The sequence below is a fragment of the Carassius auratus genome, chromosome 47 (genome assembly GCF_003368295.1).
Source record: "Carassius auratus strain Wakin chromosome 47, ASM336829v1, whole genome shotgun sequence".
NCBI lineage: Eukaryota > Metazoa > Chordata > Actinopteri > Cypriniformes > Cyprinidae > Carassius > Carassius auratus.
The window spans coordinates 12,050,981-12,066,070 of record NC_039289.1 but is presented as its reverse complement, the minus strand read 5'-3'; the positions used below and the strand labels follow the sequence as shown (position 1 = coordinate 12,066,070).

Here is a 15,090-nt window from a genome sequence, read left to right as displayed (position 1 = left end):
GAGTTTTACTGTGCTGGCCAATCAGCAGTAAATATATATTTACGTAATTTCCTTAGACAAGGTGGCGGCGATAAGACATGAGGTAATTATTCATCGTTTATACGTTTATCTATACTTTATATACCACAAATATGTATATTAAGACAAGTTTGTTACAATACGATCATATTTTTTCCTTTGCGTTATATCTTGCAGCTTTAGTAATTAGTTTATTGTTGTTGACAGACATATGTACAGTGAGATAAAACGATGACCGCATCGACGGCGAATCCTTCAGAGATGATAGTTTATATCTGCGTCCTTTTTGTACAACAGAGTACAGAGTACATCCTGTAAGTATAATAATTATTACCACCTCTGCTATTACAACTGTATGAAGATCAATTCACAATTTGAAGACGATTAGACAAAATAAAAAAACTCTAATTTAGAGTTTGTTTCTACCTTTCTGCCAGGTGTCCAACTAATGCAGAGTATATTCAAGCTGCCAACACACTGGTTTTGAAGAACCCTTTATTTGCTGGAAAATGACAATCAGTCAAGTTTGTGTTTAATGCACATCTGACACATCCCTACACCTGAAATGTAAAGCAGAACATGCTCCACTTGAAGGTTATTGTAGAATATGTAAGCACACTGCCATATGCATAATTTATTTTTGCACTGTTAATCAATTTGACATTTTCACTTAGTGCAGGTTAATGTAAGGAAGATAATGTACTACATATATTTAAATCCTTTCTGTATGTACTCCACTTCTTCACTGCCTGACCATCATCTTAATGCTTATGAAGTTCAATGTTTTTATTATTTTGTATATCTAAAGCACCTTGTTCAGTAAGTATTTAGATGTTTTTCATATCTGTCACGGTCTAAGCATGATCTGTTTCTGTTGTTCTGATGAAGGAAGCTTATGTTGGGGAGGATTCAGTGTCTGTTGAGGCACATCTGAATGTGCTACAAAGTGATCAGAAACACATCCAGACACATGGACTGTCAAAGACCACACGACAGGAACATTCTCCTAGAGACGCTGAGAAAGCACAGAAGGAATGTCTGAGGAGGATGTACTCAAAAAATACACCTACATAAGGACACCTACTGGAGTGAGTATATTAAAGAAAAAACTCATCAACTGTAAAATATCTTGTTTCAAATCTTTTCAGGTAATATTTTATTCTTCTGCACCTTTTTAGCCCATCTTTTAAAAATGTAAAGCATTTATCAGTGTATACAAGAACATGAAATGCATGGTATATAGTGAACCTTATACATTAGCTTCTGATTGTTTCTGCAGTTCTGCAGTGTATGTAGCTACACTGTCTGAGCCAAAGAAGATGGAACAGAATCTGATGAATCTGAAAAGTGTTTTCTTTTTTTCTTGTTATTATTATTATTGTTGTTGTTATTCTTTATTTATTTTATGAAAGGGGGGGGCCCGGCTACACATTTCCTACCATACACCTGATGGATACTGACTGTAAAATGGCAATCATAGTTCGAGGGCTCAGTGTGGTGACAGAAGATGGAACAGATGTGTGTCAGTGCACCAGCATTGATGAAGCCTTCATAACAGCCTTCTGGATGTATTTTGCTTTCAACATTGCATATCCACCACACCTGAGAAAGACACTGACTTTCCTTCAGAGGCATATTGTCAACATAAACGTCCCAGAAGCGTCCCAGAAGCGTGGCGGATTCTGTGTCTTTACACACCAGAAGCGTGCCTGACGCGGCGCTGGCGCGCTGCTGCTGTAGAGGGAGACCGTTGACAGACCAGGCTCTTGTCTTCATTACAACAATATATACTTTTTTCTATACACCTACACCTACGCCTACTGATAAAGGACACCGTCAAAAGTATTGACGGCGAAATAGATTATGTTTGACAGGTGCAATATTTGAAAATCGATAATTATTTTTTTTATTTTTTTATTACATTTATATCTGAATTTATGTCAACCTATAGACTTTCAAATATCAAAATATCATGAATTCATAGGTATTTGTGTACAAAATGACATTTAAACACATTTTTCCTATTATATTTTGCCTGGAAAAGCTTCCAACACGCGCGCGTGTCGCGGTAAAAATAGGCGTCGGTTCTATTTCTAGCGAGCAAGCGTTTGCCGCGCGGCTCGAGCCGCGCCTGAGACGCGCGTCTCACGCAGGTGATCTGTAAGCTCTAACCTGTTAACATGGGAGCCGAATTAAAAACCGACACGCCACGCAGCTGAGACGCTTGCGCCACGCATCCAGTGTGTCACCGGCTCAGACACGCGGCGCTCACGCCACGCAGCCAGTGTGTCACCGGCCTTAGAAGACGAGACAAGCACTGTCAGTAACTTTACTCTGAATGATTTGCCTCTTGTATTAGATCCTCATTCCTTGACTGTACCATTGCCCAAAGTGCACTCGAAGGACATTCACTCTTTTGAAGTTAACCCAACATGTTGGAGTGGTACATGCACATTAACCAAATAGCTCTATTATTTTTCTATTCTAGCTGTTTTCTTTTCATTTATTATATTCTTTTAAAGCCCCTGCTACCTTTACTGTGTTAAGGTAACTGAGACTTGTTATAGCTCTAATATCTTTGCTCTTTTTGTTGTTTTTGATTGCTTCAACTCTGTCGTCATCTGTAAGTCGATTTGAATAAAGCATCTGCTAAATGAATAAATGTAAATGTAAATATTAGTATAACCTGTGGTATAGATGAGTGCCAGTCAACTTTTTTCTGATTCCATTCTTTTAGAAACCATGCACAGGAAGCATATGTACTTTTGGTACTCAGTGAAGAGTCAGTAGTACAGTTGTATTATAATATAATGGAGAAGGGTCTGGCTGCAGACTTGCACTCTCAGACACTTGCGCTTCTGCTAGTGACAACACTTGCAGTCTTTTTTTATTGGATATTTTATTCTACTTATTGGTTACTTCTTGTTTGAATCTCTCAACATTTGTTTTTCTCTTGTGTAGGTATGGTTGACTGGAAGTCTGTCAGTCCAGATGTGAGGAGGACACACAGAGTGGAGCTGGAGCTCAGCAGCTTTCTATTCAGACAAAGAGTTTGCTGGATTCTGTTCTATGGACTGCTACTACAGAATGAATTAATGAATGAGTCTATTTATCTATCTATCTATCTATCTATCTATCTATCTATCTATCTATCTATCTATCTATCTATCTATCTATCTATCTTTTACTTGAATTGGTGACTGAAACTGAAAGCTAAATAAATGTTTTAGTGGATAAAGCTGTGTCTGTTTGCTTAATTAGTTTATGTCACTTAAAACAAGGTTACTCTTCTGACTAATTTTTAAATTTGATAATTTAACGGTTTTGTCATATTTATTTTTCTCTATCAGGCAAAACCTAGTTTTCTAGTGTAACACTTTACATTAAAGTTTCATTTGTTGACTGATGTATTACAGTTTTTCTCAGTCACTTTGGTGCATTTTTCAAAACAGAAATGAAATTCTCAAAACTACTTGTACAACCTCCACATCATCTAGTCATTTATACACATCATAAAACCAGTTTCTCATTCTTTTGAACAAGTTGCGATTGCTTTTGTACATTCATGCAATTGATTATGCATGTTTATCGGCAGTTTCCTACATTATCAGTTGCTCATGTCATGTTGCTCAAAACGTATTGCATAGTTTTCTGTGCAACAGTCTTACCACTCAAAACATCTAGTCTTTAGTTCATCATATAAGTCATTAAATGCAAAATGGTTAATCTAGTTGTCAAAAACTGCCTAGCACACTTTTTATATTTATTTTTACACATTATTATTAGACTTTTTGTACATTTGGCATGAATTGTCCAAGTGAATCTTGACTTATGAAGAGAATGTAGATGATAAACCAATGATAAACCCTTTCTCTGAAATAGCTCAAAGGTTCATCTCATGAATCTTCAGTTGAAAAGCTTATAGTGTATAGACAGAGGACAACACAAGAGTTACACATTCTGAAAATGGACTTATTTTCATATTAGTGTCCATATTTGTTTTTCCTTTTCTATATCACAATGACATTGTAAAGGTTTTTTTTTTTTTTTGGCCAGAAAAGTGTAACTGGGAATTCTATCCAGTCTCTTTCAGTCAATATCCTACATACAGTAATGTGTAAATGTGTACGTTTGAAATGGATATATGGCATACATAAGCATATGGCATATTGTTCAATACAGTAGTTTACATCAGATCATCCCTCCAGAGTAAACTGTTATATTGACAACATGACTAAGCAATTTGACTGTCTTATCCGTAAACTATGACACAAGGACTTGTCATTCTGATGGCAGTGATATGTTCATTGACACAGATATTTATTTTTGAGAGATGAACTAAGGATTTTGAGCAGGAGACTGGCTTTTGCAGGTAATTCATGGTGATTTGCTATTTGTACGAGTTGTTTTGAGAAATGCACTTTATGTTTTGCAAATTGTGAGTTTGATTCGAGAAATGTACCAAAGCGACTGAGAAAAACTGTAACTATGAGCAATACATTTGATACAGTATTTATTAAACTCTGTTAGTTAATAAAAATACAGCTGTGCGTTGTTTGTTCTTGTTAGTTCACTAATATTAACAAATACAGCTGATTTCAAATCATTTTAACTTAAGAACAGCAAGTGTAACTTACCTTGTTAAGAGACGTTTGTATTCTCAAAAATAATTGTAATCTGTTTTTGATTATTGATGAACTAAGACCTAAACGTGCGGTGGTGATGACGTCAGTAAGCCATTTTGAAGGTACTTTCGAAATTTAAAATAATACTAATAATAATTAAAATAATAATTCTTTATATCATTAACCCTCTTTTTACATTGGATGAATTTCAATTGGTTTTATAGGATTATGTGATTAATTTATCGCTTTCTATTAATCTATAGGCCAATAGCGATTAAGAGTATGGCTCACCTTTAGGTGGAACAGCCAGTTTTCGCTAAACCTTCTGCCACGCCCCTTACCTTTTCTTCCGACCAATGAGAAACCTTTCGGCACGCTCACCTTTTGGCACGCCCATTGCTCCAGGCTGCATTTACCCCTACTTGGATTAAAAGGCAAAAGTAAGCAAATGTAAGTGAACACACGTTGAAACAGATTTAAGCAACATCAAAGTGAAGGAAAACATCTGAGAGCAGACATAAGATAGGGTTCACAAGAATGAGACTAGACAAGAAATCTTTAATGACAAAAAACTAAACAAAAAAAAAGGGGATGCATTTGTAATGTTTCAACTAATGCCATCTCAGTTCTGCTTTCTGAGTATTAATTATAATATGCAATAACAGACACAACTCAAGCACCGTAAAATATTTTGCAACAAACTCAACTAACAGATTCTCTTTTGTAATTTCATGAGTCTCTTCAGACCTTCAGAATTGTACTTGCAGGCTAATGAGTTTTTCAAATGTTTCACCTACTATCTGAACTTTTTTCCACAAAAATAAAAATAAAATAAAATAATTATAAAAAATATATAAAAACGAACAGAGCAGTTATTTCTTAGTCTTATTAAGTGCAATCATGATCAAAGTAGGCTACTCTCTCAATACTCAAATCAAAATGCAAACACAAACCAAAATGTTCTTCAAGCATGATACAGAGCTCAGAAGATGGTTATAATAACTAGACAATTGTTTATAGTGTGCATACTAATTACAGCCTAGATATTGTATGCAGCCTAATTTTCCTGCATCAGGAAGCGGCAGCTGCTCTCAAACTGTTCATATTGAAACTGTGTTTGAACACATCCTTTTTAGTTATAATCTGTCAGACATTTACAGCTCTGCTGTTGCCATCTCCACCATCATCTGTCCTTAAGCCGTGGTCACACTACAGTTCAGACGCTGCAACGATCGGGATATGACGTCATGCGCAGTGTCTTTTAAAAACTCTGCACGAGGGCCCTATGCAGCCGCTTATATATCACTTTATTAGGTACGGCACTGGTCACAGATTAAGTTAGTAGACAGATGAAATCCTGTACACAGGAGCAGACGCTGAATTCAGTCAATAAGTCACTTAAAATATTAGAAAATGTAATATTTTGTGACAAAGCAAGTTTCTCTTGGGTTATGAAATATCATGCGGTTGGACTTGTCATGTGGTTCCAAATGAAAATATATTTATACATTTATTCACTACATAAAAAAATTATAAAACAAAAATGCTTTAAAACATATTTTAAAACATTTTTGAAGATTCACTCGCTCATATTCAGGGTGTCAAGAAAATAGTTAATTTAATAATCATTAAAGCCTATAGTAATTTTCCAAAACCATACGATAACAAATGCATTAATGTAAATTTGAAACATGTTTTAAACAAGATTTATCATTATTTGTAATTGACTCAACTGTTTGAGAAATGGAAAATCTAAAAATAAACTGTTAAGTTCCAGAGATGCTCAAGAATTGAGCCACTGCAGTTGCCCAGCAACAAGCAAGACTGGAGAAAAGGAAGGAAATGAGATCATCTGATTTCCTGCTAGACTTCAGACATTGACACCCCATTTCTTCACCCATGTTTTAACTTGAAACAAATGCAGTTAATGTAGGAGCTGTTGTGATAAATGGTTTAAAATTAAAGTGTGCTTGTCTCACTGTACATTGTTCTTGTTGTTTTACTCTAGACCAAGAAGTGAATTATTTTGAAATTTAAAGCATGGACTTCAGAATCTCATCAGTGATCCTAATTCTACACATTTCAGGTAAGATTATTGTGTTAATAGATTGCAGTAATTTCATAAAAAAAAATGGTAGCACTTTATTTTACAGTCCTATTCCTCGTGTACATACTATGTACTTATTATAGTAATTACAATAACTATGTAATAACTAGGTACTAACCCTGAACCTACACCTAAACCTACCCCTACCCCATGTAGTTACCTTGTATTACCAGAACTTTCTTAGATAAATACACTGTAAGTACACTATAAGTACATGTTAGTACACGTACTGTAAAATAAAGTGCAACCAAAAAAATATGTTCCAAAACAGACTAAAGATATTTGAGACTTTAAGGAGAGATTCCTCACTGCTCTCAGAGTGAATCTCTTGGTTTGTCAGAGCAGAATCTCTCTATAAATGCAAACCTTCGGTTTCAGTGTTATTTTGATACTTTTATTTTTCTTCCTTTCTTTTTCTTCTATTTCCTTTTTTTTATTTTTATTTTTTTATCAGGGTCTCTAACATTGGACTATCTCTCTGTGAGCTGTGAAAATATTTGTGCTCTGAGTGAAACCAATGTGCAGTTGAAGTGCTCTTATGACGAGGACAACATCAAAACTGTGTTCTGGTTCAGCGAGAAACAAAGTACAAACTGGAGAAAAAACAATGAACCTGAAGATTTGACTTTAGACTCAGATTACTCAGGACGGGTGAAAGATGAGATCTCAAGCAGCTATTCAACGCTCACAATATCAGACGTGAGAGAGAGAGACTCTGGAGAATATCAGCTCATGTTCATCATGAAGGATGGAGTTAAACATCTCAGCTCAGCGGCCGTCAGTCTAACAGTCACAGGTGAAACTGAGTCCAGATTCTGAACACTTCAGCTGCTTTTATTTGTAAACTTTTATTAATTTTTACTTTAATTCAGACCTGCAGGTGAGGATGAATCGTGAATCTACAGACCAGAAACACCAGAGAATAGATCTGACCTGTGAGACTTCCTGTGATTTGACATCCAGACCTCAGAAGTACTACTGGAAAAAAAATGGAAAACATGTAGAAGATTATTACAAGACAATTGAAGTTTCATCCGAAGTTGGTGCCAGTTACTCATGTTCTCTTTCTGCAGATTTTATCATCTCCTCCTCTCCTGTGTGTGAGTAACACTTAATATTTTTATTGAATAAGCACTAATATAATATCAGTGTTTGTTCATACATGAGTATATGTGGTCACATTTAAAGGTATTTTCCAAGATTAATGTTTGTGGTGTAAATTCAGTGGAATTTCTACATACGCGTGTCTAAATAGTGTCATTATATCATGAAATTATGTTTTTGGAAGAAAACCACAAGGACTTAGTGTGCCATTTGAGACAAGGAGCCTATAAAAACAGCCAGAATATCGATTGTTGTTCTTGTCACTTTGATTTTTGTCACAATACAGCACTCCACAATACAGTTTCATAGCAGCTTTAAAGAAAATCATAATGTTAATTTAATAATGCATTTAACAAGTTTTAGGGCTGGGTGATATATATAAAGATGATACAAGTGATCATCCAGATTTAGTTCCAGCTGTATTGTATTATAGTGAAGGTTTTTGTATGGCTTTGTTTTATTTCTTTGGTGTTGAAATCAGGTGCATGTGAATGACAGAAAACCCTATTCTTGGCCACATGTCAATGTTCATGGATCACTGGTTCTTTAAGTCATAAAGATCTCTGTTGGGTCCAACTGCCTTTAATTTAGAAGATAATCATTTGTTTTACTCCTGTTGGGGGATAATTCAAGGACTTTTCTTAGAATACTTTCTACGACATAAACCAGCAATACTGTTGGTATTAAACCCCACTTACATAAAAGTAGCTGACTACACCACCTAGGCTTTTTACTGAAACCCAGGACTCAAGTTCACCCAATTCAATTATTCACTGAGGGCTGGACACCATTGATACTCAAACAGTAGTAGATTGAATTACAAAATATTTTATTACCATGAAAGCAGGATGATCTAGATAATAAAACAAGTATCAAAAAGAGATGCAGTCCTTAGCACAGTCTGATATGACGTCTTTATGGTCAAACGAATGAATGTCCTGGGTTGGCCCCACCACACGTAGGTCTCCTCAGATCCAGACATTAGTTTACTAAAGAGAAATAAGAAACAACTACCAGTATCTCCAGTCCAATGCAAACAAAAGCTCACGTAGCCTACTACCCAACTTTCACGTAAGTGAAGCAATCCAGACATCCCACCTGTCAGTCTCTAAAGCACGGTCTTAAAGGACAACAGTCTCCACCTTTTTTTTAACCAACCTATGACACTAGGTCACTGATCAGTCTATCAACAGAGGTGATAGGAAAACGAGCATAGCAATACAAAATCACTAGATCAATGAGCCAACCATATAACATTAAAATGTACCAACCAAGCTGCACTCACTGTGTGTGTGTGTGTGTGTTCCATTGCATGTTCTTAATAATGTTTTTAAGCAGTGATAGAGATAGTGTGGATTTAGTGGGCTTTAAAGGGATGGTTCACCCAAAAAAATGCATTCACCTACATCTTGGATTTCTTGAGGGTGAGTGAATTAACAGCAATTTTACATCTTGTGTGAATTATTTCTTTAAGGGCACTGTGCTTTGGCTTTTTAACGGACGGTCTTGCTGACCTACTTTCTGTCTCATATTCATGCTCTCTCAAGTCACTTCATGCTCAGCCCAATGCCAGCAAAATAGTCAATAGTGTGTGATCTGCTCTATGTTGTAGTTTTATGTACCAGCAGCAGCGCTGTTTATGTGACCAAAAGCTCAAATCTTATTGGTTGGACAGTTTACTTCTCAGTGCGATGGGCAGAACCCCTCTCCCAATAACAGCCATTGAGTCAAATTAAAGTGATAAAAATATTCATCACATTGAGTTTTCACACTGAACATTCATCTTGACGTGTACAGAATTTAACTGTAATTTTCACAGCAGTAATCTGTGTCTCTTTCAGGCATTTCTAAGAGTCCCTGCTGGGATGTGACTTACCCCTCTAGAAGAGTCTGTGCTTTGGTCGGCTCAACAGTAGACATTTCCAGCACATACACACATCCCCCTGGTCATACTGTTAATAAAAAATTCTGGCATTACCCATCTGGTGACTTCAAGGATCTGCGTGAGGAGCATCAGTTTGCTGGTCGTGTGGAGTATGTGGAGAACAAACTGAGAATCAAAGAGCTCAAGATCAGTGACTCTGGAGAATATCGATTCAGGTTCATGACTGACTTTAGCAACCAATACTCTAGATCACCTGGAGTCATTCTTACTGTAACAGGTAACGGATCATGATAAAATGTTTGCTCAAAATGTTTCAAATGTCTCAAAAAGCCACTTTTTTCAGATATGCAGGTAAAAAGCAGCCCATCTGTTGTTTCAGAGGGACATGAAGTGATATTAATCTGTTCAACTAAATGCACTCTGGACGACAAACATACTTACATCTGGTACAAGAACGGACGACAGGTAACAGATGGATTCACTAAAGACAACAAGCTGTACCTGGACTCAGTCAGTGATGAAGAGCTTCACCAGTATTCCTGTGCTGTAGGAGGTAACACATCTCTCATGATACATGTGCTTCAGTGTGAATGTTTGATGAGTTCAGATAAAGTACATTATATTAAGTTAGTGTTTTAATATCATAAGTATCTTTATTTCTGCTTTGAGTATATCAGAGTTTGTTTCATGCTTCTTGTTCTTGAAGGCCCAGTAATCCAGATACCTGCGTCAAACACAGCTTTACTGAGGTCTGTTATCATATTGTCCGTGTTTCTGATTCTTGCACTCGTAGGAGTCCTGTGGTACAGGTAACAGTTTGTTTTTATCTGTTGTGTCAGTTTTTATGGCTTCTGTGCAAACTGGGGATGTGCACTACAACTAATTACACTGATGTTTAAACCAGCTTTTTGTTACCAGCTAGTCCAAAAACAAGAAACCCTCAGAAGATGGTTGAAAACATTGTGTGTTTATACGATCCACTTGAAAAACTTAAACTATGAATCAAACAGTCAAATAATTCCAGATAGCTCATTCAAATTGCTCTTATTTTTCCATGCACCAAGTGGTTAAAATTTACAACACTGATGGAAACAGAAGCAGACAGGATGAATGAAAATTCTGTGCAGTATGCAGCTGTGCACATAGTTACCTTTCAATTCATGATGTTTATTCATTTAAAGTGAAATTATTTTTTAATTGGCATTTTTGATATGCTTAAAGACAAACCATAAGTTCATCAGTCAGGCGAGTATTTTCTCCTTAAAACTGTGGTGTGTCAAAATGGCTGTTTGAAGTGCCTGATTCCTGCCATCTCAAACATGAAACCAATCCTGTCGTTTTTATATCAGGTAAAAGGTTTCTGTTTACAACATGTTTTTGCAGCATTGAGTAAAGTAGCTAATCAAGAGCTCTTGAACGCAGTGGCCAATCAGAAGCGCTTAAGTTAGTCAAAATCCACTTGCAGCTTAAAATGTACAGTTTTCTGCGCTCCCGAATCCTCTCACTTTAACAAAAAAACATGACATGACGTAAAGAACACAGGAACTGTGTTTTGATTTAAAGGTTAATGAAATTATGATTAACTAGAGGAGTGACAGCTTTTTGGTGGTTATAAGGGGAGCGCTCTTTGTCTTTCTAAGCTCTAATCCATTCAGAATTTGAATACATCACAAATTCATTGTCCAAAATAGTGATAAATATTAATCCAAGATTATCACTGCTGTTGTGCAGCGTTTACTTTAGCGTTTACTTCTGTTAATTATGAAACTGTGATGGTCCAGGTTAGTGAATGAATTAAGGCGGGAACTAGGTAGAATATTCATGGATCTGGCCTACATCACACACATATCACAAGAGTGCAGAATTGAGTCAGAGGGCATGCATACTGTACAGAACTCCAGCGTTTAAGCATCTCATTCATTTCATTGTCACTTTATTCCCTTTATTTCACCTTAATATAAGGGGGAATTAGCAAAATATGAATTTTATGTGGGCAGCTCTCACTCATCTATCTAAAATAGGCTAAATATATCACTAATGTTATGCTATGTTACTGTTATTACACACATAGGGCAACAAATCATTTACAGTTGGCAGATGAGGATGTGTTGTGGTTTTGGGATAAGCTTGTTTTGAAGCTTAGTTTAAGTTGGTGGACTGTTTGGATTGTGAGGAAGAAGTCTTTCAGTCTTTTAGATGCATAACATTTTTTTGACATGATGCCTTTCAAACAGGAGGAGAAAGACTAATTCATCTCGACAACATGAGGACAATAACTGGCATGTAGAGGTGAGAGGATCTGAACAAACAGATTCAATTTCACATGCACATGCTGAAATATATTTTGCATTCAGTCACTATTTTATTTTCTGTCCTCTTTTCTGCTCAAACTCTTAGTCAGGTTCTGCTGCACTGGATGATAATGCTGCAGCCTTGTCTACGGTTCCCACAGAAGTTCACACGAATGATCAGGATGTTCATTATTCAGCTATTAATTTCAAGAAGTCTCACACAGAGAACACATCATCGGCTCCTACTGTGGTACACTCAGCCACGGATGATGTTCATTATGCTGCGGTGAAGTTCAGCTAAACCTTAGCTAAGCTCCATCTTAAAATAGACCTGTACAGTACTGAACAACCCAACTGTTGCTGACTGCTGTATTGTGACCAAGCTTCCGCTCATATCAAATGTCTATGAATGTCCTGTATATTTGAAAAGTTTTATGGAATTTTACAGAATTTACTCAGGTTTATGGACAAGATGTTGAGGTGTGTAACTCATACAGTAGGTGCCCATAGATAATAAATGTATCTTTTTATTTTCCTTTTTTTGTTAGTTTTTTTGGAATAAACTTTACTGTCCATTAAAGATTCCAGAAAAAGAAAACTGTATTATGGTTTCCACTGCTTAAAAAGAAGCTTTGCCATTACAGAAAATAATTAAATATATATATTTTTTAAAATAAAATTTTAAATGGAATTTAATTCTAATTAATTCAATGCTTTTAAAGGTGTTTTTGATCATATTATTGCAGCCTTGGTTAGTATAATCTGCCCCCAAATTTTTTATATATGACAAGACATTTTGTTTGTTTTTTACATTACATTATTACATGTAATTTACAATCATAAAATATGAATACGGTTAATAAAGACAACTATCTACATTTAAATTAAATGATTCTCAAATGTATTTATTGTGTAAGTATTTAAGCTGCATAATGACAAGCTGTCCAAGCAAAGTTGTTTTTGGGTTGTGATTTTCTTCTTTTATAAACAAAAGGAAATTCTAATACTAAACACTTTCAAACAAATTCCAGTTAAATAACTGTACTGATCGTTCAGCGTACATATTGTCTAAGAATGTTTTATTGTATTATTATATCTATTATACACATTTACATTATGCAATAGATTATTTCTAAGCAGTATATTCTTGAAAATAATAATAATAATAATAATAATTACAATTAGACCAAATGGAAACCAAATAATATCTTGGAATGATATGGATGTATTTTGTGTTCTATGTGGGACTGTATTGTGTGTGGTGCCCAAATCTCCACATTTTAGGGGAAAAGCAAAGCGGCTTTAGAATAGAGCGCCATTCATTTATAAAACAAAAGACCTTCAGTATTTTAGGCCTATATCATAAAATCAATGAGGGTTTTTAACTGATATAAAATGTTCTTGAAAAAAGTGGTCATGAAGTTATCTTGAGTCTTACCTTGTCAACAAATAAGAGACGTAATAGTCAAATGAACTGGTTTGTCATGTGACTAAATATAAAATGTGATTTGACACTCTTAAAATATAATGATTATTAAATACCAGTGAGTTGATGCCAAGGGAGTGCAGTGGGATGTTTTTAAGAGTTTCATCAACTGGCAAATTATAAAACAGTTCTAATGAATAAAGCTGCTGCAGTTGCTCAACAATAAGAGTGCATTTTGGTCCTTCACAAAAAAATAAAAGATATAAAAAAAATTTTTTTTTCTTTTGTCTATACAATGAAATTCAGTGGGGTTCAGTGTTGTTCAGTCAAAACATAGTGAAATCTTCATGGTGAAATGGTGAAACTTCATTTGTAAGCAAAATTAGACTTCCTCTCTATGACCTGTAAAAACATGTGGTCAGAAGTGACACTGAGGTGCTTTTACTCCAACACTAACATCAGGACTGTGTTCTGGTTCAGTGAGAAACAAAGTACAAACTGGAGAAAAAACAATGAGCCTGAAGATTTGACTTTAGACTCAGATTACTCAGGACGGGTGAAAGATGAGATCTCAAGCAGCTATTCAACGCTCACAATATCAGACGTGAGAGAGAGAGACTCTGGAGAATATCAGCTCATGTTCATCATGAAGGATGGAGTTAAACATCTCAGCTCAGCGGCCGTCAGTCTAACAGTCACAGGTGAAACTGAGTCCAGATTCTGAACACTTCAACTGCTTTCATTTGTAAAGTTTTATTAATTTTTACTTTAAATCAGGCCTGCAGGTGAAGATGAATCCTGCATCTACAGACAAGAGAGATCAGAGAATAGAACGGATCTGTCAGACTTCCTGTGGTTTTAAAAATACATAAAAAAGGTATGAAATCATGTATATACTGCATCTACTATAATATAACCCATGCAATGGCAGCACCATTGGTTTCAGTATATTTAATGTGTATTTCAGATTCTGATGTTCCACATCTGTACATCTGCTGTCTGTCAACACACACACACACATTATATGTGTGTATATAAATCCTTTTTTTATTTACCATGCTTTTAATTTCCTATTAGGTATTTGATTGGCTTAGAATTAAAAAAATTGTTCCACTCTTTCCAGTTACAGTGATTGCTGTCCTGTTTAAGTGGCGGTTTGAATGTTGGTTTTAATGTATCAAACATGGAATCAAAACCAAGAAGGGTGAGAAAGCCAAACTGGACAGAGGAACATTGTTTACTGTTAGCCCAGTTAGTGGATGAACACAAGGCCATTCTCAAAGGAAAATTTGGGCCGGGTGTCACAGCAAGGGACAAGAAGCAGACATGGGAGCGTATAGCACAAACTATTAACGGTTCATTTCCCCTGCTTGTGCGCACCTATAAGCCTGCTATATTCATAAATGCAGTTTTTTGAGGGAATGTCCAGTGGAAACGAAATGAACTGCGACACAATATGATGTTCTGAAAGTGCTGTAATTGTTTGTGTGATCACTCTGCTTACAGAAGGTTGTGACAGACCCAAATCATCACCATTGCATTGTTGCATTTTCCCAGTTGCCAAATATCGTAATGTAGTGATTACTTTAATTTCTGGCACTATGACATTTCTGCGCTGTGTCGGAGATGTTAAC

At 35.8% G+C, this 15,090-nt stretch overlaps 1 protein-coding gene across 1 annotated transcript; it reads left to right on the top strand.

Moving 5' to 3' along the window:
- Positions 1-6,517: 6,517 nt before the first annotated feature.
- Positions 6,518-12,529, top strand: LOC113065116 (uncharacterized). The gene is made up of 8 exons (XM_026236315.1): positions 6,518-6,729; positions 7,205-7,546; positions 7,623-7,850; positions 9,696-10,016; positions 10,083-10,292; positions 10,446-10,548; positions 11,974-12,028; positions 12,137-12,529. The coding sequence occupies exons 1-8, from the start codon at positions 6,684-6,686 to the stop codon at positions 12,329-12,331; spliced, it is 1,500 nt and encodes a 499-aa protein (XP_026092100.1). The 5' UTR covers positions 6,518-6,683; the 3' UTR covers positions 12,332-12,529.
- Positions 12,530-15,090: the final 2,561 nt, after the last annotated feature.

What these genes read in the sequence shown, in the direction of transcription:
- LOC113065116 (XM_026236315.1), top strand. Translation starts at nt 6,684, where the DNA reads ATGGACTTCAGAATCTCATCAGTGATCCTAATTCTACACATTTCAG. An exon ending in CATCTCCTCCTCTCCTGTGT is followed by an intron (nt 7,851 to 9,695) that starts GTGAGTAACACT and finishes TGTCTCTTTCAG; the next exon opens with GCATTTCTAAGAGTCCCTGC. An exon ending in GTAGGAGTCCTGTGGTACAG is followed by an intron (nt 10,549 to 11,973) that starts GTAACAGTTTGT and finishes CCTTTCAAACAG; the next exon opens with GAGGAGAAAGACTAATTCAT.